Source organism: Pelophylax lessonae (assembly GCF_965119305.1).
Source record: "Pelophylax lessonae genome assembly, chromosome: 3".
NCBI lineage: Eukaryota > Metazoa > Chordata > Amphibia > Anura > Ranidae > Pelophylax > Pelophylax lessonae.
In genome coordinates, this window is record NC_138770.1 from 77640744 (window position 1) to 77667375 (window position 26632).

Here is a 26632-nt window from a genome sequence, read left to right on the forward strand (position 1 = left end):
CACTGATTTGTGGCACTGATACGTGGCATTGGTGGACACTGATTTGTGGCACTGATACGTGGCACTGATGGACACTGATTTGCGGCACTGATTTGTGGCACTGATACGTGGCATTGGTGGACCCCTATTTGTGGCACTGATACGTGGCACTGGTGGACACTGATTTGCGGCACTGATTTGTGGCACTGATACGTGGCACTGGTGGACACTTATTTGTGGCACTGATACGTGGCATTGGTGGACACTGATTTGTGGCACTGATACATGGCACTGATGGACACTGATGGACACTGATTTGCGGCACTGATTTGTGGCACTGATACGTGGCATTGGTGGACACTTAATTGTGGCACTGGTGGACACTGATTTGCGGCACTGATTTGTGGCACTGATACGTGGCACTGGTGGACACTTATTTGTGGCACTCATATGTGGCACTGATATGTGGCACTGGTGGACACTGATTTGTGGCACTGATTTGTGGCACTGATACGTGGCACTGGTGGACACTGATTTGCGGCACTGATTTGTGGCACTGATACGTGGCACTGGTGGACACTGATTTGTGGCACTGATGGACACTGATTTGCGGCACTGATTTGTGGCACTGATACGTGGCATTGGTGGACACTGATTTGTGGCACTGATACGTGGCACTGGTGGACACTGATTTGCGGCACTGATTTGTGGCACTGATACGTGGCACTGGTGGACACTTATTTGTGGCACTCATATGTGGCACTGATATGTGGCACTGGTGGACACTGATTTGTGGCACTGATTTGTGGTACTGATACATGGCACTGGTGGACATTGATTTGTGGCACTGATACGTGGCACTGGTGGACACTGATATGCAATGCAACACATATCTCCCCCCACATACATGCTGTTGTAAAGATGCAGACATGAAATCAGACACAAGGCAAGACATGCAGAACACATTGAACACTTACCTTTCTCATGCTGCTGCTTCTTGCTCAATGTCGACCACCCTGAAATAACTTTGGCAGCTATTTCCTCCCATGCCCTCTGCCTCTTATTCCTGTTCTTATAATGAATATTTTTAGTGTCATAAAGACAAGGAAAAGTCCGGATAACTGCAATAAAAGCTTCTGCTTCTAATAAGAAATTGGTTTCTTCCATGTTGCCGGAAAATGTGCTCACAGAGGCGTGCCAAGGGGGTGGAGAGCTGGGTGGAGATTTGTGCTGTTTGAGCTGATCAGGAGCAACAAAACGCTTGTAAAACGCTTGTAAAACGCCTGTGAAACGCCAAATAACACTTTACATTGATGTCTATGGGACAAAACGCCTGTGATCTGCCCAAAAAGAAGCTCAAGTACTTTTTTGAGCATTGGGCGTTTTCCTTAGGGCGTCAAAACGCTCAGATGTGAACAGGGGTCATTGCAATGAATGGGATTTGCCTTGTTGGGCGTTTTGAGAGCTGATCAGTGAGTAGAAAAACGCTCCAAAAACGCCCAAAAAGGAGAAAAAAAAAAATAATGATACAGTACAATCTGACAACAACATCATAAACATAGTTTCGTCAAAAAGATTACATTAGTTGGAGGATGAACATGGTCAACTGGACCAGAAAGGTGGTGTCAAACCCCTCCTGGACGTGTATAGTAACCGTCATATCATAGGAAACTAGGCTGATGGATTTGGAGATAAGTAAACAACCTCAGTTATATAAAACTTGTGAGTGTCAAGTACCAGGGTAGTACTGATGGGCGGGCTCCTGTACAGAACAGGAGCAAGAAACCACAACTCCTAACCATGGAGTCAGTCGGGGAATGAACAAGCAGTTAAGTATAAGCTACAGAGGGCCCCAGACTTGGGGAGAAAGTGAGGATACATACAGTGGTGAGAGTAGGGGGTAAGTGGCAGGAACCATAGGGTGTAGAGGAGAAAAGCACAGGGGGGGGGAGGGGGGGGAGGAAAGAAGCAGGAAGGAAGCTGATGGGGCTGGCGTGACCCCGATTCCCGGGCCCATACCCCCCACGCCCTAGCCAGAGACAGAAAGCTCTTGCAGGTAGGCGTCTTTACACGTGAAGTGATCCCACGGTCTCCATTTGTCCCGAAAAGCCTGTTCCTGATTGTGCAGAGTAGCTGGCAGTTCTTTCATGTCCCGAAGCTCCTTCACCCTAGAAAACCATAAAGATCTCGTGGGTGCAGCAGGCGATCTCCAGCAAAGGGGGATGCAGGCTTTGGCAGCATTTAAAAGCTGAATTGTGAGAGAGGACTTGTATTTTTTAACTGGCCGTAGGGTGAGGTGCAGTAAACATGCTGCAGGATCATCCACCACGTCCACGTTAGTAAGTTGTTTGATAATGCCGGCCACCGCTTGCCAAAGCGGTTTCACCGACGGGCATTCCCAATAAATATGGAACATCGTCCCAGTGGCGTTGTTACAGCGCCAGCATTAAGCCGATACCTGCGGGAAACAACGATGCAAGAAAGATGGCATCCTATACCAGCGCGAGGGCCTTGTATCCCGTTTCCTGTATCTTAGTGGCGATAGAGGATTTATGGGCAAAGAGAAGAATCTTGTCCCTTTGGGTTTTCGTGAAAGTGGTACAGAGGTCAGATTCCCAGTGGGCGAGAAAACGGGGGGGGGGGGGGGAAGTCAGCAGGGGGACTGTTCAGCGCCGCATAAGCATCAGAAAGGGTGTGTCGTGTTGGTTCCCGTCTGTGGCAGATCCGTTCCAGGTCAGTCAGTGGTCGAGAGATACCGGGGAGGCGGAGGGCCGCCCGGAGGAAGTGCCGAAGCTGGAAACCCCCCAAAAGTCCAATAGAGGGTTCACGGTCCCCATCCACCCCCCGTGGAGAGGCCACCGTCACTCCCCAAAAAGTCAACAAGGTGCACACGGCCCACAGTAGTCAAGCCGCGGAACCCACCACCATCCAGCCCTGGAGGGAAGTCCGGGTTTCCCAACACGGGCAGCATCGGTAAGGGGAGCTATGAGACCGTAGTGTGTAGGAACGTATCTCTGACAACAGTGAGAGTACATCCCAAAGTGGGATTTCCTCACAACTCCCTTGGGAGAGGTGTAGATATCCACGGCTCACTGTTACTAGTACCACCCGAGTCTTCCAATTTCATGGCCACCCAGCGCTTTGCCGCCGAGTGGCAATGCCAATCAATCAATCTGGTGAGGTGGGTCGCCCTGAAATAAGATTTAATGTTGGGCAAACCCACCCTGGCACACGTCTTGGGGAGATATAGGAGCTGGAGTTTGATGCGGGGTCGGCGGTGGGAGCCGATAAATTCCCGGAACAGAGCTCGACGGAAGAAGCCAGCAGGGAGGCGCACCGGTAGGGCCTGTAGTAGGTAGAGGATTCATGGCGGAGTTGTCATTTTTAGGGCACTGCATCTGCCAAACCAAGTCAGGGTGAGAGAGTGCCAATGTGTCAGGTCAACTTTAATTTGAGGGAGGAGAGGGGCGAAATTAGCCTCGTAGAGAGCCGAAGGGTCAGGCGTGATATTAACGCCAAGGTACCTGATAGAGTCAGCGGCCCAGCTGAAGGAGCCAACGAAATGCAGGCACTCCACAACCGCCGCTGGGATGGCAATAGGGAGGGCAAAGGACTTAGAGAAGTTGATGCGGAAGTAGGAGAGGACACCGTAATGGTGAATGGCCCGGATCAATGCTGGGAGCGACTTGCGGGGGTCAGTGAGAAAAAAGATCAGGTCATCGGCAAAAGCGGCGACCTTATGAGTCCCGGAGGGTTTGTGATATCCCGTGACTTCTGACTCCCTCCGAACCATACAGAGAAATGGCTCCAGGGTAAGGATAAAGATTAGTGGCGAGAGAGAGGGCACCCCTGGCGAGGCCCATTGGTGATGGGGAAGAATTTGGAACGGGTGTCATTGACCCTAACCGCCGCTGAGGGGCGCAAATAGAGGGACAGGATCCAGGACATCATGGAAGGCCCGAGGCCAATATGGGTCAAGACTGCCTGGATAAATTGCCAGTTGACCCTATCAAAAGCCTCCAGTGTCACTTCCTCAATGGGTACGAGCGTCTCTATAATATTGGCTACTATGTCCCACTGATCTGCAGTAGGACAAGAATGTCCTCAAAGTCCATATTCACCAGAATATATAGTGAGAGCTCGCTTCTGCTCCAGCATCCTCTGTAACATGTGTAGCGTTGAGTTCCATCGTGTTGGAACAGCCTGTATAGGTTGTTTTAGGGTAGGCCAAAGCAATGGCTTATAGAAGATATTCAACAGAAGGTGCAGGAGGTTCCTCCTGAGGAAAAGAAAAAAAGTCTAGGACAAGAAGAGAAGGTTTCTGATGTGGAAGAGGAGGATGCAGGAGAAAAATGTCCCAAAAAGACAACGGACAGAAGAGAAAATTCATCGTGGTCAAATAGAAGCAATGTTCAGCGTTTTATTGGGGCCTCTCACAGAGGATTCATCAGAATCTGCAATAATGAGCCTGGATGATGAACTTCATCTCTATTTGAAGGAACTAGTTATTGACAGAAGAAGTGATCCTCTTCAGTGGTGGAAAGAAAATGAGGCACGCTATAAAAGACTTGCTTCTCATGCTAGAAGATACCTTTCTGCTCCTCCTTCCTCAGTACCAAGTGAGCATGTTTTTAGTGAAGGGGCAGCAATTTATGAAACTAAAAGAAGCCGCTTAACTTGTGAACATGCTGAAATGTTCTGCTTTCTGTACTATAATATTGTTTTACTTAACTGGGAGTATTGATTTGAAAGTGTAGCTAGTCTATAGTGTAGTGTCTGTCCACCAGTCAACTGAGTCTAACCAATTCACTGTCTAGCTTGTGTCTACCTATTTCTTTCTAGCAGTTTTTCTAGAAAAAAAGACATAGTAGTATATACAGTGGATTAGAGTCAGTGCCAGTGGACTACTGCTGCAGTAAAACGCCACTCACTGCTGCAATAATTTAATCACTACTTACTGCAGTAGTGATTTAACCACTTAAGCCCCGGAAGATTTTACCCCCTTCCTGACCAGGGGGTTTTTTGCGATTTTTTACTGCGTGACTTTAACGGACAATTGCGTGGCCGTGCGACGCTGTACCTAAACGAATTTGACGTCCTTTTTTTCCCACAAACAGAGCTTTATTTTGGTGGTATTTTATCACCTGTGCGCTTTTTACTTTTTGCGCTATAAACAAAAAAAGAGCGTAAATTTTGCAAAAATAACAATATTTTTCACATTTTGTATATGAAATTCCCCCCCCAAAAAATGTAAAAAATAAAAATTTTTTAACATTTTTGGCCAATTTGTTTTCTGCTACATATGTTTGGTAAAAAAAAAAAAAATCGCAAAAAGCGTATTTTGATTGGTTTGTGCAAAAGTTATTGCGTTTACTAACAAAGGGAAAGATTTTTGTCATTTTTGTTGTTTTTTATTTAACGCGTAATGGCGGCGATCTGCGATTTTTTTGCGGTACTGCGACATTGCGGCGGACAGATCGGACCCTTGACTGACATTTTTGACACTTTTGGGGTTACCAGTGACATTACTGCAGTAATCAGTGCTATACATATGCACTGTTACTGCAAAATGACACTGGCAGGGAAGGGGTTAACTTTATTGGGGAGGGAGGGGTTAAGTGTGTCCCTAGGGGCGTGCTTTTTACTGTGATTGGCTGTGGCTACTAGTGTAGGAACAGTGATAAACGGTCCTACATAGTAGAACCGTATGATCACGGTTTCTACACAGGGGAGAATGACAGGCGGCTTGTTTACATCAGCTGCCTGACTTTCTCCCTCTGTACCGACGATCGGCGCGTGACCGGCGGACATCGGGTCCGCCGGTCACACGCACTGACTTCCCTGTGAACGAGCCCGCTGGAGGCGCGCGCCCGCCCGCTATTGGCTCACAAGGAAGTGACAGGCGAGCGACGTAGATCTACGTCACTCTGCCTGGCCGGGGCTGACCGCCGCAGTAAATAGTCGTGTGCGGCGGTCGGCAATCGGTTAACCACTAAAGCCCCAGCCCTATTTCGGACACTTTTTGTTTACAAGTTAAAATCAGTATTTTTTCCTAGAAAACTACTTAGAACCCCCAAACATTATATATATTATTTTAGCAAAGACTCTGGAGAATCTAATGGCGGTCATGGCAATATTTTTTGTCACGCTGTATTTGCGCAGCGGTCTTTAAAACGCCATATTTTTGGAAACATTTTGAAAAATCACATTTCACTGCATTTAAAAAATACTAAACAGTAAAATTAGCCCATTTTTTTTATATATTGTGAAAGATGATGTCACACCGAGTAAATAGATACCCAACATGTTACGGTTTAAAATTGCGCGCACCCATGGAATGGCGACAAACTACGGTCAATAGAAATCTCAATAGGCAACGCTTTAAAATTTTTTAACGGTTACCAGTTTAGAGTTAGAGTGTAGCTCTTTTTTTTAATTATTGCTCACGCTCTGGCGATCGCGGCAATACCTCACATGTGTGGTTTGAACAGCGATTTCATTTGCGGCTCGACTTCCGTATACGTTTTTTTTGTGCGCGAGCTAACGGTGACTGCGGTGGCTAAATTTTTTTTTTTTTCCCTATTTATTTTATTTATTTTTTTAACTTTATTACAGGTTTTTTTTAAAAAAAAAAATCTGATCACTTTTATTGCTGTCACAAGCAATGTAAACATCCCTTGTGACACCAATATGCAGTGACAGGTACTCTTTATGGAGGGATCGAGGGTCTACTACACTCCACTACACTTCCATGTATGCAAAACGCCAAAAACGGCGTTTTTGCATACAGCCGTTTTTTAAATTTGCCGCCTTTTGCAGCACAGTAACTCGGAAGTGACATCATGGACGCCGCCTCCGGGTTACGTCATCGGAGACCCGATCAAAGCCGTTTCCGGCTTTGTTCGGGACTCCATCCAGCCGGTGGACGTGCTGGCTGGGTGCTCGGGTCTCCCGATGGGGCGGGAGGCCCGTTAAAAGTCACGGAAGGCGGCGGGAAGGGGGGGGGGGGAAATCCCCTCCCACTCCCCCGGGTGAGGATCGAGCGGCTCCCGAAAGCCGACCGTTGGCACTAAACCACGGTACCGGGATGGTGCCTCTAGCTAGAGGCATCATCCCGGTATAACTCTGCAAAGTTACCCGACGTACCCCTACGTCACTTTGCGGTAAGTGGTTAAAGTTATTGCAGAGAGTGAGTGTTCTACTGCAGCGGTAGTCACTGACTCCAGTCCAATCCACTGTGACATGTGTAGCTGTTGCCTTGCTTTTCTTCTAGCAGTATTGCACTAACTGTAGTAGTTGCAATGAGTGCCATACTGCACACAGAGGTAGTCCTCCACTGACTCAGAGTCCAGTCCAGGCCAATCCACTGTGACATGTGTAGCTGTTGCCTTGCTCTTTTTATAGCAGTTGTGCAGTGTGTATGTGTATTTATTGTGTAGCTGTTGTTGTTGCCTTGCTTTTTTTCCTAGCAGTTTTGCACTGACTGCACTGCAGTAGTGAATTAAAAATATTGCAGTGAGTGAGTCCACTACTGCAGCACTTTATTATACATTGGTATTTTATTAAAACAAATGTAAGGTATACAACAGCCAAGAAACAATGGCAACAAAGCAGTTACAAAGAAGACAGTAAATATAAAAAGGATTATACACATAATGACCATACAGCCACTAGAAAAGTTAAACACAATAAACCATCTCAAAACTGCATTGTAAAACGAGGATCTGACAATTTATATAGCTCTTGCAGCCCTGGGTTATACCACAGCAGAGTATTAGGAGACTGATTAAAGGATGAACCCCCTAGGCGTTTATTACAAATATGGGTAATCTTATACGAGAGCCTTCAAAATCCCTGTCCCACCCGAAGGGTAGGGACCTTTGCTATACAATGAATTCAGGAGGGCCTCGTAGGAACCCATCACGGCTGCCAAAGTAATAACCGCCGCATTCGGGAGATCAGGGAAGAACCAAGCATGAACATGAGTCAATTGGGATGCTAGATAGTAGGCTTGGAGATCTGGGACCGCCAGACATCCCGCCATGTTAGGGAGTTTCATGGTATTCAAGGAAATCCTGGCCAGCCTCTCCTCCCAGATGAAAGATGTCAGTATGGTCTCGATAATTTTAAAAAGTGTTTTAGGGAGATACACCGGGGGCCTTCCAGAAATGATACAGGAAACGGAGTAGATATATCATTTTAAAAATATAAATTCTTCCCATCAGATTAAAAGGCAGTTTGACCCAGGTGGACAGAGTCATCTTGAGTCTCTGTACCATCGGGGCAATATTATCTACATAAGTTTGTATGGGCTGCTGGACCGTCACCCCCAGGTATTTAAATTTGGACAACACCTGAAGCGCATGTGGAATGACTATGCTAGATGACAGTGCAGGATCAAATGGGAAGACCACCGATTTGTCCCAGTTAACTTTAAACTCAGAGTACCTCCCAAAAGTTTCAATCACCTCCAGACCCACCGTCAACGACCCCCCCCTCATGATCCGCCAAGTAAAGAAATCTCCCGTCCTTCCTAAGTAAGGCAGCCAATGGTTCTATGGCCATGGCAAGCAACAGGGGCGACAAAGGGCACCTCTGTCTGGTACCACGACACACAGAAAATGGCTCTGTGATACTGCTGTTAACTCGTATCGAGAGATTGGAGAGTCATATAGTAACTTAACCCATCTAATAAACTTCGGCCCAAAACCCACCTGTGCAAGAACCGCAAACAGATATGTCCACTCCACAGAGTCAAATGCCTTATGAGTGTCTAAAGACACAACTACCCTGGTGTCTGGTGCCTCCATAGGGATTTGAAGATTTGTGAATAGACAGCGCAGGTTTATTGCCGTGGAGCGTCCCGGGATAAACCCCGTCTGATCCGGATGAATAATTTTAGAAATGATTGAGTTCTCTCTGCGGGATAAAACCATAGCCAGAATCTTAACACCCACATTAATTAAGGAAATAGGACGATAAGAGTCACAATATCTGGGGTCCTTGTTCGGCTTAGGAATTAGAACTATTAGGGCCTCCCGAAGGGAGGTCAGAAGCACCCCACTATCAAATGCTTCAGAGTACAGGGTCAACAAGCACGGGATGAGGAGCTCCGAGTAAGCTCCATACCACTCAAATCGGAAATCCATCCAAATCCGGCGTCTTATTGGCAGCGAAGGAGGTTATAGCTGCCGCAATCTCCTCAGTGGAGATGGGTGATGCCAAAGATAACCTATCAGCATTATCAAGCGTAACTAGTGGGACTTGTTGTAGATATGCATCCAGTTCATTCTGGGTATAGGAAACCTGAGATGTGTACAAGGATTGAAAAAAGGAGACAAAGGCCTCCATGATATCCTCCCTCGTAGTACAGAGGCGGGAGATCCCATCATAGATTGCTGAGACAGCTGTGACCGGATGCTCAGAGTGAGACAGGAACGCCAAAATGTTACTATTCTTATCACCATATTCAAACAACCGTTGTTTTTGATATAGCGACTTTTTCTGAGTTTTTTCCAAGAGCACAAGGTCCAATTGCCGGGCACTATCTCGCCATAAGGAGTAGTGCAATTCTGCTGCAGTCGCTGTCGACTGTAGAGACTCTACCTTCCATGCCCTATCTTCCCTCAATTAATGAATCACCCCCGCAACCGCTCCCCTCATGGTGGCCTTAAAGGCATTCCACACAAAAGTCCCAGAGGCCGTCTCCTGATTGACCAACCAAAAGTGGGCAACCTCCTTGACTGTAATATTGAAAAAAATTTCCTCGGACAACCATAGGGGGCTGAGCCGCCAAGTCCTATATCCCCGAGCTGAGGAAAGGCCAAACTTCATCAGCATCGGGGAATGATCCGAGATGGCCCTAGGGAGATACGAGACTGCCAACATCCTGGGAAGCAAATCAGGAGACACAAGACACATATCGATTCTAGCTAGAGTTTTATGAGAAGCAGAACAACAAGAAGATTTCTTGCTGTCCGGGTTCTTCCCTCTCCAGCGGTCCACCAGGTTGTACCTGGCAAGTGAGGCCGCCAGAGAGGAAGAAGTCAGGGCATCTTATCCAATGCCGGGGATAACACAGAGTTAAAGTCCCCTGCAAGCAGAACTGGCCCCTCCGCCACTTGGAGGAGCTGGGTCATCATAGTGTCCCAGAAGGCCAAGGTGAACGGAGGAGGGACATAAATAGACACAAAGGTATATACCACATTATCAATTTGTAGGAGCACTATTGCATATCTACCATACATATCTGTAACTACATGTTTAACCGTGCAGCTAAGGGAGCGCGCAATCAATATCGTCACTCCCCTAGCATAATTAGAAAAGGTAGAGTGAAAACTGTGCGCAATAAAAGCCCTCTTCAGAGCCAGAGTTCTGGAACCTGTTAAATGAGTTTCCTGCAAGAAAATTATATGAGGTTTGTATTTCTGAATGTAGTTAAACACCAAAGCCCTCTTAACTCTGTCGTTGAGACACCTAACATTCCAGGACAAGATTGTTAAAGTTTCCACAGCCATTGTAATGGTATTAGCTGTAGAACCATGACTCCAAAAGGAGACAGTCCCCCTAGCGGATACCAGGGGAAAAACATAGTCCAAAAACAGCGCCAGTCCCAAAAAAAAAAAAAAACAGAAAAAAAAACATAAAAGTACATAGGTCGGAAAACAGTCCCCAACAGTAACCCCAGACCCCCCACCCTGCTCGTAACCCCAACTGTCACAAGCCTCAGCCCCAAACTAAACCAGGTATATAACCATAGGGGAAAAACAGACATCTGTGTTGTTCATGCGGACCTCCGGGGCCATAACGTTCACCTCATACATAGGTCATCCAGACCACAGGAGTATATGAAACACATGGAGAGGGAGCATCGAGGTCCACATTGAAAACAGGGTAACAGGATAAAAAGGGGGGACAGATCTTCTGTTCTGCAAAGAAGGGCCCCCAAAGTAGCATGACACGATAAGGCCCCAGCCAGGACATGGAGAATCAAACTGGCGGATGGTCAGATGGACAATGTCACTTCATCAGCACTGCAGGAGTTGGGGAATCAGGCTCTGCCCAGGGAATCCAGCCATTGATCAGAATCCGCAGGATCCAGAAAAAAGCGCACTTTACTTTTGTACACCACCCTCAGTTTTGCAGGGTAGAGCATGCTATAAGGAAGGTGCCGTTCCCTGAGGTGCTTTTTCACATTTTCACATTAAAAAACGCAGCCCTTTGTTTTTGCGTTGTTGCAGAGAAATCAGGAAAAATGGTAATGATGTTGTTATTAAAACTGAGATCCGCCAACTCCCTAGCCTTCCTCAATGCGGCATCTCTGTCTCTGAAATGAAGAATGCGCGCCAGCAATGGTCTGGGCCTAGCCCCCGGGATGGGAGCTCGGGAGGGGACTCAGTGGGCCCTCTCAATTGCAAAGAGGGGGGAAAAGGTGTCGGTCCCAAGGACCTCCGCATCCAGTCCATAAGGAAGTCCTCTGTATGTCCACCTTCCGCATCCTCAGGGAACCCCAGAAAACGGAGATTGTTACGGCGCAGGCGGTCCTCCATGTCCCCCAACTTTGTGGGACATCCCTACCGTACTTGACCATGTCCGGTGGGGCCAGGAGGCTTCCAGGAGTCGTCAGGAAGTGGACCGATGCAGGTAGGACAACAGATGATACAGGATTCTGTGCGGATTAATCAGTGGCGGCGGAGCTGTCTAAAAATGCTCCTCACATCCCGTAAATCGAAAACGCCCCCCCCCCCCCAACTTTATTATACATTAATGCACAATCAGATGATATGAAATGCTAATGTCCAACTCCTTGCAATTGAATTTTTCCTATCAGTTTTTATGCAGTTAAGGTGTGAAGAACGAGCACTTGAACATGTTAAAAATGTTAATAAATAAAGATTAACATGTTTGTTAAGAGATTTGTGTTGAAATTTGTGTTTTTTTTGGCAAAATTTTACATGTGTGAAAATATCGGCCAATATCGGCTGATACCGATATGATATCGGCGAAATATCGGTATCGGTAACGAAAAAACGATATTGGTCGATCACTAATCCTAACACATTACCCAGTCCATACCAGTATAGATCCTAACACATTACCCAGTCCATACCAGTATAGATCCTAACACATTACCCAGTCCATACCAGTATAGATCCTAACAAATTACCCAGCCCATACCAGTATAGATCCTAACACATTACCCAGTCCATACCAGTATAGATACTAACACATTACCCAGTTCATACCAGTATAGATCCTAACAAATTACCCAGCCCATACCAGTATAGATCCTAACACATTACCCAGTCCATACCAGTATAGATACTAACACATTACCCAGTTCATATCAGTATAGATCCTAACACATTACACAGTCTATACCAGTATAGATCCTAGCACATTACCCAGTCCATACCAGTATAGATACTAACACATTACCCAGTTCATATCAGTATAGATCCTTACATAGTTACATAGTTACATAGTAGGTGAGGTTGAATAAAGACAATAGTCCATCCAGTTCAACCTGTGTAGGTGTGTGTGACTGTAATCATCTAACATAGCCCTCAATCTCCTGATCCTTGAGATGTAAGTCTAAGAGTCTTTTGAAAGTCACCATACTACCCGGAGAAACCACCTCTTGTGGTAGACAATTCCACAATCTTGTAGCCCTAACAGTAAAGAACCCCCCACGTTGCCTGAGGTTAAAACGCTTCTCCTCTAATCGCATTGTATGTCCTCGAGTCCTCATGCAATTCCTTCGAATGAACAGCTTTTCTTCTAAGCTGAGATCCCCATTAAGATATTTATAAATTGCTATCATGTCCCCTCTCAGACGTCTTTTCTCCAGGGAAAATAAATCGAGCGATTGCAGCCGCTCTTCATAGGTAAGGTCCTCCAACCCCCTAATCAGTTTAGTTGCCCTTCTCTGGACTTTCTCCAGCTCCAACACATCCCTCCTGAGGACTGGCGACCAGAACTGGACAGAATACTCCAGATGCGGTCGGACCAGAGTTTTATAAAGTGGAAGGATTATAGTCTTATCTCTGGAATACATCCCTTTCTTTATGCATGCTAGTATTCTGTTGGCTTTGGAAGCTGCCGCTTGGCATTGCATGCTGTTGCCTAATCTATCATCAACTAAGACTCCCAGATCTTTCTCCATTTTTGATTCCCCCAAGGGTTCCCCTCCTAACGTGTATTGTGTTTTTATGTTTTTGGTCCCCAAGTGCAAAACCTTACACTTCTCCACATTAAACCTCATTTGCCATGTCGTTGCCCACTCCGTAATTTTGTCCAGGTCATTCTGTAGGATATCTGCTTCATGCTGTGCAGTTATTGCCCTGGCCAATTTTGTGTCATCTGCAAAAACTGATAACGAACTACTGATCCCTTCCTCAATGCTGTTTATGAATAAATTGAACAAGGTTGGTCCCAGGACTGAGCCCTGGGGCACCCCGCTTACTACCTCAGACCAGTCTGAGTATGCGCTGTTTATTACTACCCTTTGGACACGGCCTTTTAGCCAATTCCGTATCCAAGAGCAAACCCTGCTGTCGATACCTGCAGACCTTATTTTATAAATTAAGCGCTTGTGGGGAACTGTATCAAACGCCTTAGCGAAATCCAAGTACACCACATCCACTGGTCTCCCCCTATCTAGCTCACAGCTCACTTCCTCGTAGAATGCTAAGAGATTGGTTTGACAAGATCGCCCATTTGTAAACCCGTGCTGGTTACTACTGATGATGTTGTTGTCTTTAGCATACTCTACGATATAGTCCCTTATCATCCCCTCCAAAAGTTTACATATTATTGATGTCAGACTGACAGGCCTATAATTTCCCGGGATATGTCTCTGGCCCTTTTTGAATATCGGAATCACGTTAGCCTTCCTCCAATCCCCTGGTACATCTCCTGTCCTAATACTGTCAGCAAAGATCAGGAACAGTGGTCTAGATATAACCATACTGAGTTCCTTGAGCACTCTCGGATGTACGCCATCCGGGCCTGGTGATTTGTTTGTGTTAAGTTTATCCAGTCTTTCCCTGATTTCCCCCTCTGTTAGCCATAGTGGCAAGTCCTGTGTATTACTACTAACCATACAGTCATGGTCAGTGTACCCTTCCTTTTCCTGCGTAAAGACTGACGAGAAAAAAGAATTCAGCACGGTTGCTTTTTCAGTGTCCTCTGTAACCATCCTCCCATCATCGCTAATTATGTGTGCAATATGCTCTGCCCTAGTTTTTTTGCTGTTGATATATTTAAAGAATTTCTTTGGTTTTTTTTTACTATCCTCCGCTATTTGTCTCTCAAAGTTGATTTTAGCCAACTTGATTTCGTGTTTACACTTCTTATTTTCCTCCTTGTATTGCTGGAAGGCCGATACGGTGCCCTCTGATTTATATTTCTTGAAGGCCAATTTTTTTCCCCTAATAAGTTTTTTAACGCTACGGTTTAGCCTAACACATTACACAGTCTATACCAGTATAGATCCTAGCACATTACCCAGTCCATACCAGTATAGATCCTAACACATTACCCAGTTCATACCAGCATAGATCCTAATACATTGCCCAGTCCATACCAGTATAGATCCTAACACATTACCCAGTCCATACCAGTATAGATACTAACACATTACCCAGTCCATATCAGTATAGATCCTAACACATTACCCAGTCCATACCAGTATAGATCCTAACACATTACCCAGTCCATACCAGTATAGCTATCCAGCATGATATTTTTCCCCATTGAGATCTGATGTGTTTTCAAAGTGTTCCTTTAATTTATTTGAGCAGTGTATAATAAAAAAATTAATGAATCCTGATGTACTGACGGACGATCTAATTTCCTCCATGACCGGGCACAGCCAGCACACAAAAGAACAAGTGACCCCCGGAGAATGATTCTGTCAGAGATCCTGTTAGAACTGGGATATGAGGCAGAAGATCCAAGGCCTATACTACAGGCGCCTAGGTCAAGCAACACCTATTGTGAAAGTTAACCTTTCCAGCTGAACCCCATAATCTACACAAATACAGGAATACAGGAGGGGAACACAGCTCAGGAAAGTGACCAGGGTATTACAGGCTGATATCACCCAGTCCTTGCCCTACTCTGGACCAATCAGTGAGCAGTATGGGTGGAGGAATGTGTTTAGTGTTAATGACCCACCTGTGCTGATCTCTGTAGGAGTGTCTTCTTCTAGAATTATCCTCATCATTCCATCCTCCTCCATAGACTGCTGATCATCACTCACATGAGTCTCTTCTTCTTCTGCTTTAACCTCAACTTTTATATCTATCAGATCTTCACCCTAAACCAAGAAAATGAGAGTGAATATCGTCTGTAAAATATAAGCTCAGATAAAAAAAATCTACACATCGTCTTTATGTCCCTGTTTTAGATGCCCCGTCCCATCAACCTTGTAATGGTGAGGGATGGTGTGATCTTTCTGTGTGCAATTCTGGGAATACGGATGGGGACATCTCTCTGGTGGGTTCCTGGTATTAGGTGGCTCCATCATATCCTTGGGTCCTTCTGAAAACTCCTCCATCACTCCATACTCCTCATCCTCCTCTTTATACTCTTCTTTAACAACAATATTATAATCCCCGAGGATTCCACTCTGAATATATAATAAAAAATGAATTGTAACAAACATGCTGTGTATAAATCAGAACTACCAATAATTGTCAATCATCTACCTGATGATGGTGAGGGATGGTGTGATCTTCCTGTGTGGAATCCCGGGAATACAAAGGACGGGGACATCTCTCTGGTGGGTTCCCATTACTGGATCCATCTGTAGGAAACACACACACTGACTGAATACATTGTTTCTATGTGTTTATCAGATGATGGGGGATCTAGGTGGAGCCTCCGTACTGCTCTCTCCTTTACAATAAAGTCTCCTCTTACCCGGTGATGTGAGGGGTGGCTGATTGTCCATCATGACGTCCTTGTAGAGATCCTTGTGTCCTTCTAAATACTCCCACTCCTCCATGGAGAAATTGACGGTGACATCCTGACACCTTATAGGAACCTGACACACACAATGATATAGTCACCATCCAGACACATCCCTTGTCTGTTACTGGATTATGTCCCAGAATTCCCAGCACCGCTCACCTCTCCTGTCAGTAGTTTTCATAAAATTAAATGACCTTCCCAGAATCCTTCTCACTGGTAAGGTCTGTATTTTTTTAAAGCCCCACTTCAGGGATCCCCCCATTCTGTAGGTTAAAGGATCAACAGTTCTGCTTTGGTTGTGAGGATGAAAAGGGTCCGCCCACATCTTAAGAGCGTGGAAAAAAAGAGCCAGATGGAGGGACATTGGTATGAAGAGCTGTGAGGTCAGTGTGATGTCATATAATTCTCTGACTTACCTCTTCAGAGGCCCCTAAATTCTTTCAGCTTTACTAAACCCTAACATCCCCTCAGCTCCTATACTTCCCTCAGAGCCCTCAGTATTTTCCTCCATCTGAACACCAACGATGGAACATATTCTTCCTGGCAGGCTGGGGAATGTTTTCTTCCTCCTGACCAGCAATGTAAGGGGCTCTATGCTCCATACAACTGTACTCCATCATTGGGTTGGCTGCACATTGTAATGATTGCCATTGGCTGCCTGTGTAGTGTAATATTTGCCCTTTGCAGGGCATATGGTCAGGATGGTCATTGTCTTGTCTATTTATTGTCAGTGCTGTTTGTTTAGAGGAACATATTACTAGAATGTATCTCCAAAATGCAGAGAATGTTACGGCCACATAAGTGGGTAAATGTTCTGACCCTGAAGGGGTTAATCTATGTTTCCACACTATATATGTGTGTATCATCATCTGCTGGAGATAAAAGACGTCACAGTGACTATGGAGGAAGAGGACGGACATGACGGGGGGTTACCGGGTGTAAATAGAAAATAAGATCTTATTACCTCCTCTGCTGCCACTTCCAGCAACGTCTCCTCTCTACTTCCCTGGACTCACCTTTCACCCAGAATTTATTATTTATATCTGACATCACTTCCTGTCTGTATTCCATAGAGACTTCCTGTCTGAGTAGAAGAGAGATCACCACCTTGTGGAGCTCAGAGGAACTGCAGTCTTGAGAAATGTCTGGTAGTGTGAACACGGCCTTGTGCTGTGTGTATATGTAATGTATATCCTTATAGATGGGGTTATCTCTACTTCCACCAAGGGGGATAGAAATATATTACTACCTAGTCCAGCCAGGGTTCCTCCAAAGCTATTGTGGAGCCACTTATTAGGAGGGTGATGGAGGTCTGGTGAGCGCACAATCTGAGTGTGAGCACCAAGAGAGCACGGGATAGGTGTTTGGGGAAGGAGGTGTTTTGTAGTCCACTACACACGGTTTGCTGGAGCACATACTGAGGTTTGGAGAAAGAAGCTCTGGAGGGTTTTTGAGACATGTATTGGTGGTGATATAATTTATTGAAGTATAAAGGAGACGTTGAATGGACTTTGATGTCACTTTATGGTTGGTCACTGGATACTGATGAGGTGAAACGCGTCGATGATTTATCACATTTTTTACTTTAATGATAAGAGGGTGGGATTTATGGAAAGGGGAGGGGTCATTGTATTTATCACCCAATTCAGTTTGTTAGCATTTCCTGATGCTGGACAATGCAAAAAGCTGACACTCTTTAAGAAGTCTTGTCTCTGCCAGCTGGGGAAATAGCGAGTGGGAAAACTAGTTGTAAAGGATTTGAATAGTAAACTCCTTCATTGTCCTGGTCAGCTGGGGAAATATTGACTCCCAAACCTTCCCAGCCAGAAAACTGGTTGGAGGATTGGAATAGTAATTTCCTTCATTGTTCTCAGCTGGGAGTGTCGGGGATTTCATTGACTTGTACCCAACTTCACTTCCACAACAAACTCTTCTCTAGGAATCTATGAATTGAGGGATAGATTGTGTCTGTGGCCCCAAAATGACCTGCACTGGGTTTTTTACTGACATTTTCTGTTTCCTAATCCATTGCACTAATATCATGTGATATAAAACATTGGAACTACCGCTATTTTATTCTCTAATATGGAAATGGGTGCTAATAGGCTGCAGGAGATTTGCTGAGATATAGAAGGGGAAATGGGTGTTAATAGGCTGCAGGAGATCTGCTGAGACATAGAAAGGGAAATGGGTGCTAATAGGCTGCAGGAGATCTGTTGAGACATAGAAAGGGAAATGGGTGCTAATAGGCTGCAAGAGATCTGCTGAGAGGTTGAAAAGAAGCAAATCTCCTACAGCTTATTACCAACCCCCACCCCCATTTTTCTCAGCAGATCATTATACCAATCCACCAGAACATTAGGACTAGTGATCGACCGATATCAGTTTTTCGTTGCCGATACCGATACCAATATTTTACCCATTGCGTATCGATATCAGCCGATATTTTCATACAATTAAAAAAAATATTTATCTTTTATTTTTATCACTTGAGAGGTACTCTTATGGAGGGATCTGGGGGTCTAAAAGACCCCAAACCCCTCCTCTGCACTTAAAATAATTCAAAACACCAAGTTTGGCTGTTTTGAATGCTGTCATTTTTTTTAAACTGGCGCCGAGTACCCGGACATGACATCACTTCCGGGTTTTTACATGGAGACCCAATCAGAGCCAAATGCAGCTTTGATCGGAATCGGCGGCCGTGCAGGCTGGTTGTCCGGGTCTCCCAGTGGGATGGGAGACCCGGGCGAGCAGCGGAAGGCGGCGGGAGGGGGGGACGTCCCCTCCCGCTCCTTATAATGACAGCCGAGCAGCTTATCATCGGTTGTCATTACAAGACAGTCGACCGTCGGCTATGGACGCTGGTACCGGGGTGATGCCTCCAGCGGCAGGCATCACTCCGGTACAAGCACTTTCTGAAATATCAGCAAAATCGGTCACCTTGGTGGACGATTCCGATATATTGGGGAAAGTGCATATCGGCCCTCGATATATAGGCTTTCCCGATAATCGGTCGATCCCTAATTAGAACCAACCCCCAGAACATTATGATCACCCACCAGGATATTATAACCACCCACCAGAACATTAGGACCACCCACCAGAACATTATAACCACCCACTAGAACATTATCATCTAATACTCTAGTATTGAATAGGCCCCTTTTTGCTGCCATCAACGCATGGGCTCCGTCAGACAAAGCAGCACACTGCCTCCACCAGTTTGCCTTCTTCCCATATTGCATCCTGGTGCCATCTCTTCCCCAGGTAAAAGATGCACACGCACCCGCCCATCCACATGAGGGAAAAGAAAACGTCATTCATCAGACCAGGCCACCTTTTTCCATTGCTCTGTGCTCCAGTTCTGATGCTCACGTGCCCATTGGAGGCCCTTTTGGCTGTGGACACGAGTCAGTATGGACACCCTGATCGGTCTGCTGCTACACAGCCCCATACACAACAAATTGCAATGAACATTTTTTTTTGCTTTTAACACATCGACTTCAGGGACAACATGTTCACTTGCTGTCTAATATATCCCACCCACTCTCAGATGCCATTGTACTGACATAATCAATGCTATTCACTTCACCTGTCAGTGGTCAGAATCAGTGTTGGGGTAGTTACTCAAAAAATTTAACTAGTTACTAGTTACTTCTGTAAATTGTAACGAGATTACTTTACTAGTTACTGCATTTGAAAAGTAACTTCACTACTTATTACTTTACTTTACTCTTCAATAATTGACCATGTAGAAGAAGATACATGACACTCTTTCTGAATAGAGTTTATTGTATAAACAGGCTTTGGGAAACATGAGAACAAAACCTGAAAAAACAGAATAAAACATAAAGTGCAACAAAAAGTCATAAACTTCATCCCTCTCTATTCTTCGAAATAACGAATGTATTGCACGGCTTGGGTTACGCAGGAAAGCGCGTTCCTATAGCCTAGTAAAGTAGTGTAGTTACCAATATTAGTATTGTAACTAGTTACGTTACTTCGTTACCAAAAAAAGTAATGTAGTTACTGTAATCCGTTACTTTGTAACTCGTTACCCCCAACACTGGTCAGAATGTTATGGCTGATTAGTGTACAGTCCACACACACAGCACAAGGCCGTGTTCACACTACAAGACATTTCTCAGGGCTGCAGTTCCTCTGAACACCACAAGGTGGTGATCTCATTTCTACCCAGATAGGAAGTCTCTGTGGAATAAAGAAAGGAAGTGATGTCAGATACAGACAGGAAGTGATGTCAGATACAGACAGGAAGTGATGTCAGTTACAGACAGGAAGTTCCGGGTGAGAGGTGAGTCGTAAGGAAGCAGAGAAAAGACATTGCTGGAAGTGGCCGCAGAGGAGGTAATAAGATCTTATTTTCTATTTACACTCAGAATCCCCCGTCATGTCCGTCCTCTTCCTCCATAGTCACTGTGATGTCTTTTATCTCCAGCAGATGCTGATACACACATATATGGTGTGGAAACCTACATTAACCCCTTCAGGGTCAGAAATTTCCCCACTTTCGAGGCCCGAACATTGTTCTCATTTTGGAGATAAATTCTAGTAATATGTTCCTCTAAACAAACAGCACTGACAATAAATAGACAAGACAATGACCATCATCCTGACCTACATGGCCTACAAAGGGCAGATATTACACTACACAGGCAGCCAATGGGCAATCATTACAATATGCAGCCAACACAATGATGGAGTGCAGGGGTCAGGAGTATGGAGCCCCTTACATTGCTGGTCAGGAGGAAGAACACATTCCCCAGCCTGCCATGAAGAATATGTTCCATCATTGGTGTTAAACGGAGGAAAATACTGAGGGCTCTGAGGGAAGTAGAGGAGCTGAAGGGCTGCGAGAGATTAATAAAGCTGGAAGACTTTAGGGGCCACTGAAGGGGTTTTGTAGCTGGAGGACATTAGACCCTTGAGGGGGTAGGCTGTAGGGCTCTGAGGGAATAGGGGGATGGAGAGCTCAGTGGACTCTGAGGGAGGGAGGGGGTCTATGGGTCTGTGATGGCCCTCCCATCCCACCTGCACCTTTTTTTCAGACCTTACAGAACTAGCAACCTTAACCATCTTATCGTCTCACTGGTCACATGATTTGTTCTGGAATATCAAGTAGGATGAAGAAGGGAATTCCTTCACGTATTGGTGAGAACTTGTTACTGGAGGAGTTCTGTTTCAGCTGCAAACCAGTTCAGAAAGAAAACAAACTAAACAGAGAAAAGGGAAATTCTCATGTGGCAGGTGAAGAGGGTATTGAGCCCTCCAAGATGTAACAAACACTAAACATTCCAAACTAAATGTGTTCCCATGAGATCGGTAGTTCTTAAATGTACAGCAACCCTCCTATTACCCCCTCAAATCCACATCCTATTATTGTGTGACCAATACCATCCAAATAATTCTTACTTTTATTTCCCAAAATTATCTGTCTACAAGGAGACCTGTATAGATCAACTGACGGCACCAATGGGGATGGAGGAGGACCGGAGTCACATGACTGAGAAGATACTAAACCTCACCCTGGAGATCATCTACCTGCTGACCGGAGAGGTGAGGAGGATTCTGGGAGGTTACATGTAGAGATATGCCGGTTTTCGGTAATGTGATATATCGGGGTATCGCATACACACGGTATTGTTATTGTGGTCATGTTTAAATCCCGTGTTTTTCTGCTCTCCAAGTCTGCCTTTTGCATTGATTCTTTTCAGTGAATGGATGACTCGTATGAAACAGTTCACCTGTGACTCACTCAATAGAGACAGATCTGGTAATATGATCCTAGAGTGAGAGAGCTTAGCTCCTCCCTGCAACCAATCAGACGGCTCCCAGCACACTGACATGCTGGAAAGTGGAACCAACCTATCACAGTTCAGAGTCAAGAGTACTTAGTACAGCCGACCAGTTACTGAGTCACAGAAACGTCACACCCAATCAATGATCAGGTGGCAGCAGTGATGAAGCACAGACAGCGGGGACACAGGCTGGATGAGAAGAGATCAAAATTGAGATTCAGCATTTAACCCTTTAGTTACAGTGTCAGCTCTGCAGGACACACATCTCTATATACTGTCTCTGTATGCTCTCTGTATATTAGAGCATCAGCTCTGCAGGACACACATCTCTATATACTGTCTCTGTATATTAGAGCATCAGCTCTGCAGGACACACATCTCTATATACTGTCTCTGTATATTGGAGGGTCAGCTCTGCAGGAAACACATCTCTCTATATACTGTATACTGTCTCTGTATGCTCTCTGTATATTAGAGCGTCAGCTCTGCAGGACACACATCTCTATATACTGTCTCTGTATTCTCTATGTATATTGGAGGGTCAGCTCTGCAGGAAACACCTCTCTATATACTGTCTCTATATCCTCTCTGTATATTAGAGTGTCAGCTCTGCAGGAAACACATCTCTCTCTATATACTGTCTCTGTATGCTCTCTGTATATTAGATCGTCAGCTCTGCAGGAAACACCTCTCTATATACTGTCTCTGTATGCTCTCTGTATATTGGAGGGTCAGCTCTGCAGGAAACACCTCTCTAATATACAGAGAGGATACAGACACAGTATATAGAGATTATAGAGAGGGGGAAGCTGCGCTAAGTGACACAAAACCTATATCAAATTGAGTCCAAACAAAAGTCCCAAAATTGTTTTGATATGTGTAAGAATAAAAAAAGTCCAAATATTCAAACGAATATCCACCCGTGCAGAAAATAAATGAAGTTACTGCTTACCAGATGTAGCAGTATAATGAGCCTTGCATGTAAATAGCACGGTCGCGGCGTGCTGACGTCACCCTTATGAGACGCTCAGGCGGGTGTTTGAAGCTGTCCGGCCGGCAGCTTCGATTCAGCGCATTATATGCTTTGTATGTAAGTGCATTACTTTTTATCCTTTATTTGTAATAACGGTTTTACACTATGGATATCTCCATTATTATTTATATGTGAATCTTGGGGCCATATCTGTGGGTTGGCCTCTACACCACCAGGGACCGGACTTGTTTATAGGGGATTGGATAACACATCCAGGGATACCCGAATCTGTGAATTGGCATTTATTTGCTTATCTCTGGTAAGCAGGTTATTCTGAGTGATCTTATACGCCTATCTACCCACATTATCTGGTAATTACACTAGGATTAAGGTGGTGGCTTATCCTACGGCTTCTATCTTTCATTTGGGATTGCTGTGTATTGATTTGCCTATATATATCATTTATCTGGTAAGCAGCCTGTGATGGTGGCGGTCCTTACTAGCACTTTTCTTTTCTGATGCACACGGGAGTGGTTTCATACACTTTATTATACAGTATCACGCTATGTTTTTTTATTTGTTCTTTACTCCAACATCCATGCAATTGCGATCTCGGGACGGCTATCGCTGGTGAGGAATCCTTCACAGATTTTCATCTGGCTCGGCTATTTACATGCAAGGCTCATTATACTGCTACATCTGGTAAACAGTAACTTAATTTATTTTCTGCACGGGTGGATATTCGTTTGAATATTTGGACTTTTTTATTCTTACACATATCAAAACAATTTTGGGACTTTTGTTTGGACTCAATTTGATATATGTTTTGTGTCACTTAGCGCAGCTTCCCCCTCTCTATTGTTTATTTGATGTTTGTCACATATTAAGTTGCTGCTACCCCATATTTTCTAGATATTTAGCGCAGTTTCTTTTCCCTTTTTACAGTATATAGAGAGGTGTGTGTCCTGCAGAGCTGACATTCTAATATACAGAGAGGATACAGTATACTGTATCCTCTCTGTATTTAAGAGTGTTAGCTCTGCAGGACACACATCTCTCCATAAACTGTCTCTGTATCCTCTCTGTATATTAGAGGGTCAGCTCTACAGGACACACCTCTCTATATATACTGTCTCTGTATCCTCTCTGTATATTAGAGTGTTAGCTCTGCAGGACACACACCTCTCTATATACCGTCTCTGTATCCTCTCTGTATATTAGAGTGTTAGCTCTGCAGGACACACACCTCTCTATATACTGTCTCTGTATCCTCTCTGTATATTAGAGTGTTAGCTCTGCAGGACACACATCTCTCTATAAACTGTCTCTGTATCCTCTCTGTATATTAGAATGTTAGCTCTACAGGACACACATCTCTCTATAAACTGTCTCTGTATCCTCTCTGTATATTAGCGAGTCAGCGCTACAGGACACACCGATCTCTATATACTGTAACCTCTCTCTGTACATTAGAGTGTCAGCTCTGTGGGTTAGTTCTATGTATATGGTATACAGGGGTTGCTGTATGAAGTAAGGTTGAGTCAGAGTTTTGGTTCACATACTTGTCAGTAGACTCAGCAAGTGAACCAAAGAATAGATTCAATGAGTAGGTTGAAATGATCCGATTCACTTAAAAGAATCAAACTTGCCATCACTAACCCCCACTTTTCCCCGCGGTGTCCGGACTCCCGGCTCAGCTCTCCTTTACTAGAATGGAGCCGCTACTTCCTGTATAGGACCGGTTCACAGGCGGAGTGATATCAGATGCACTCCGCCTGTGACAGGAGGAGCCATACACAGGGAGCAGCGGCTTTGCTCTCTACTGCAGCCGCATGCTTCCTCCCGGGCTTAGCCACAGACAGACACAGTGCCTACTACAAGCACATCTCTGCAAGTACCTACCCACTACTATTACCATATACTGTCACTGTGTGTGTGTGTGTGTGTATATATATATATATATATATATATACAGGCAGGGCAGTCCACATTACAATATTATACAGTCATCAAGCAGTGTCTGGCCTACCTGGTGATGACCGGTCCTGGCGCTCGGCTCCGATCCGATGGCCTGGTCAGTAAAGGGGCAAGTCCTTGCGCTCCACAAATGGTTAAACCTGCAGGAGGAGTGGTGTTTTTATCTATAAATGACTTTACTATTGCTTTAGGCCTGGTTCACATGTATGCGGGTTGGCGGTTCACATGTATGCGGGTTGGCGGTTCACATGTATGCTGGTTGGCGGCTCACATGTATGCGGGTTGGCGGCTCACATGTATGCGGGTTGGCAGCTCACATGTATGCAGATTGGAGGTTCACATGTATGCGGGTTGGCAGTTCACATGTATACGGGTTGGAGGTTCACATGTATGTGAGTTGGAGGTTCACATGTATGCAGGTTGGCGGTTAACATGTATGCGGGTTGGCGGTTAACATGTATGCGGGTTGGCGGTTAACATGTATGCGGGTTGGCGGTTAACATGTATGCGGGTTGGCGGTTCACATGTATGCGGGTTGGCGGATCACATGTATGCGGGTTGGCGGTTAACATGTATGAGGGTTGGCGGCCCACATTTGCACAGGCATAGCAGCCCATTGATTTGAATGGGCTGCTATGCCTGCGTTTTCAGCTGAAAAAAGGTGCATGCAGCATTGAAAAAAATGCAGTGGCCGTGAAATCCATCCTGCTTTTGCATCACGCGACTTACCTGCAGTTCCTGCACACGCCAACTGTGTTTTTAAATGCTGGGCCCACATATATAAAAACGCAGAAAGCATGCCAGAGCAGGAACTGCGGGTAAGTCGCATGGTGCAAAATCAGGATGGATTTCACGGTCACAGCATTTTTTTAAATGCTGCATGCACATTTTTTCTGCGGGAAATGAGGACATATCAGCCCAAGCCCATTCAAATCAATGGGCTGCTATGTTAAATAAAAGCACCGGTCCTCCTGCAGGTTTAACCACTTGTGGACCACAAGGATTTGCCCCCTTAATGACCAGGCCATCGGATCGGAGCTGAGCGCCAGGACCAGTCACCAGGTAGGCCAGACACTGCTTGATGGCTTATTTTAGGCCTGGTTCACAGAGTCTGTACTGACTGACTATATAATTATGTGCAAAAGTGAACCAAAGTCCCTAAATTCAGCAATGAAATTGAAGTGAGGTAGAAATGTAATAATTGAATACTGTGATAATACCGGATATCGTGGCAAAACCTTAATCAATTAATCGCAGCATGGAAATCTGATACCGTCACATGCCTAGTCACATGACATCATTCATATCTCTATAGATAAAATGCAGAACTGACCGGAGAGGTGAGGAGGATTCTGGGAGGTCACATGACATCATTCTTATCTCTATAAATAAAATGCAGAACTGACCGGAGAGGTGAGGAGGATTCTGGGATTCTAACATGATATTCCCATTGGTTCTCCAATACAGAGATTTCCTCTGGTGAAGTCAGGTAATCATAGGACCATCACAGTGCCTCCATGTGACTCCCTAAAACCTGAGAGACACAACATGCAGAAGATTCTAGAAGTCACCAATAAGATGATGGAGCTGCTGACAGGAGAGGTGAGCGGTGCTGGGAATTCTGGGACATTATCCAGTAACAGACAAGGGATGTGTCTGGATGGTGACTGTATTATTGTGTGTGTCAGGTTCCTATAAGGTGTCAGGATGTCACTGTCTATTTCTCCATGGAGGAGTGGGAGTATTTAGAAGGACACAAGGACCTCTACAAGGACGTCATGATGGACAATCAGCCGCCCCTCACATCACCAGGTAAGAGGAGACTTTATTGTAAAAGGAGAGAGCAGTACGGAGGCTCCACCTAGATCCCCCATCATCTGATAAACACATAGAAACAATGTATTCTCTC

At 45.2% G+C, this 26632-nt stretch overlaps 2 protein-coding genes across 2 annotated transcripts in view; one reads left to right on the forward strand and one right to left on the reverse strand.

The window, feature by feature from the left end:
- LOC309550363 (uncharacterized protein) overlaps window positions 1-21051 on the reverse strand; it is a gene marked incomplete at its 5' end in the record, with an annotated part of 152411 nt that extends 131360 nt beyond the window's left edge. The window contains 2 exons of the mRNA XM_082250759.1: window positions 15160-15301; window positions 21007-21051. Coding sequence (XP_082106885.1) covers window positions 15160-15301; window positions 21007-21051 — 187 coding nt within the window. The remainder of the gene's footprint in view (window positions 1-15159; window positions 15302-21006) is intronic.
- Window positions 21052-21331: 280 nt separating this feature from the next.
- LOC309550364 (gastrula zinc finger protein XlCGF66.1-like) overlaps window positions 21332-26632 on the forward strand; it is a gene marked incomplete at its 3' end in the record, with an annotated part of 31435 nt that continues 26134 nt past the window's right edge. The window contains exons 1-3 of the mRNA XM_082250760.1: window positions 21332-21531; window positions 26191-26325; window positions 26412-26535. Of these exons, the coding sequence (XP_082106886.1) occupies window positions 21448-21531; window positions 26191-26325; window positions 26412-26535 (343 nt within the window). The 5' untranslated portion in view covers window positions 21332-21447. The remainder of the gene's footprint in view (window positions 21532-26190; window positions 26326-26411; window positions 26536-26632) is intronic.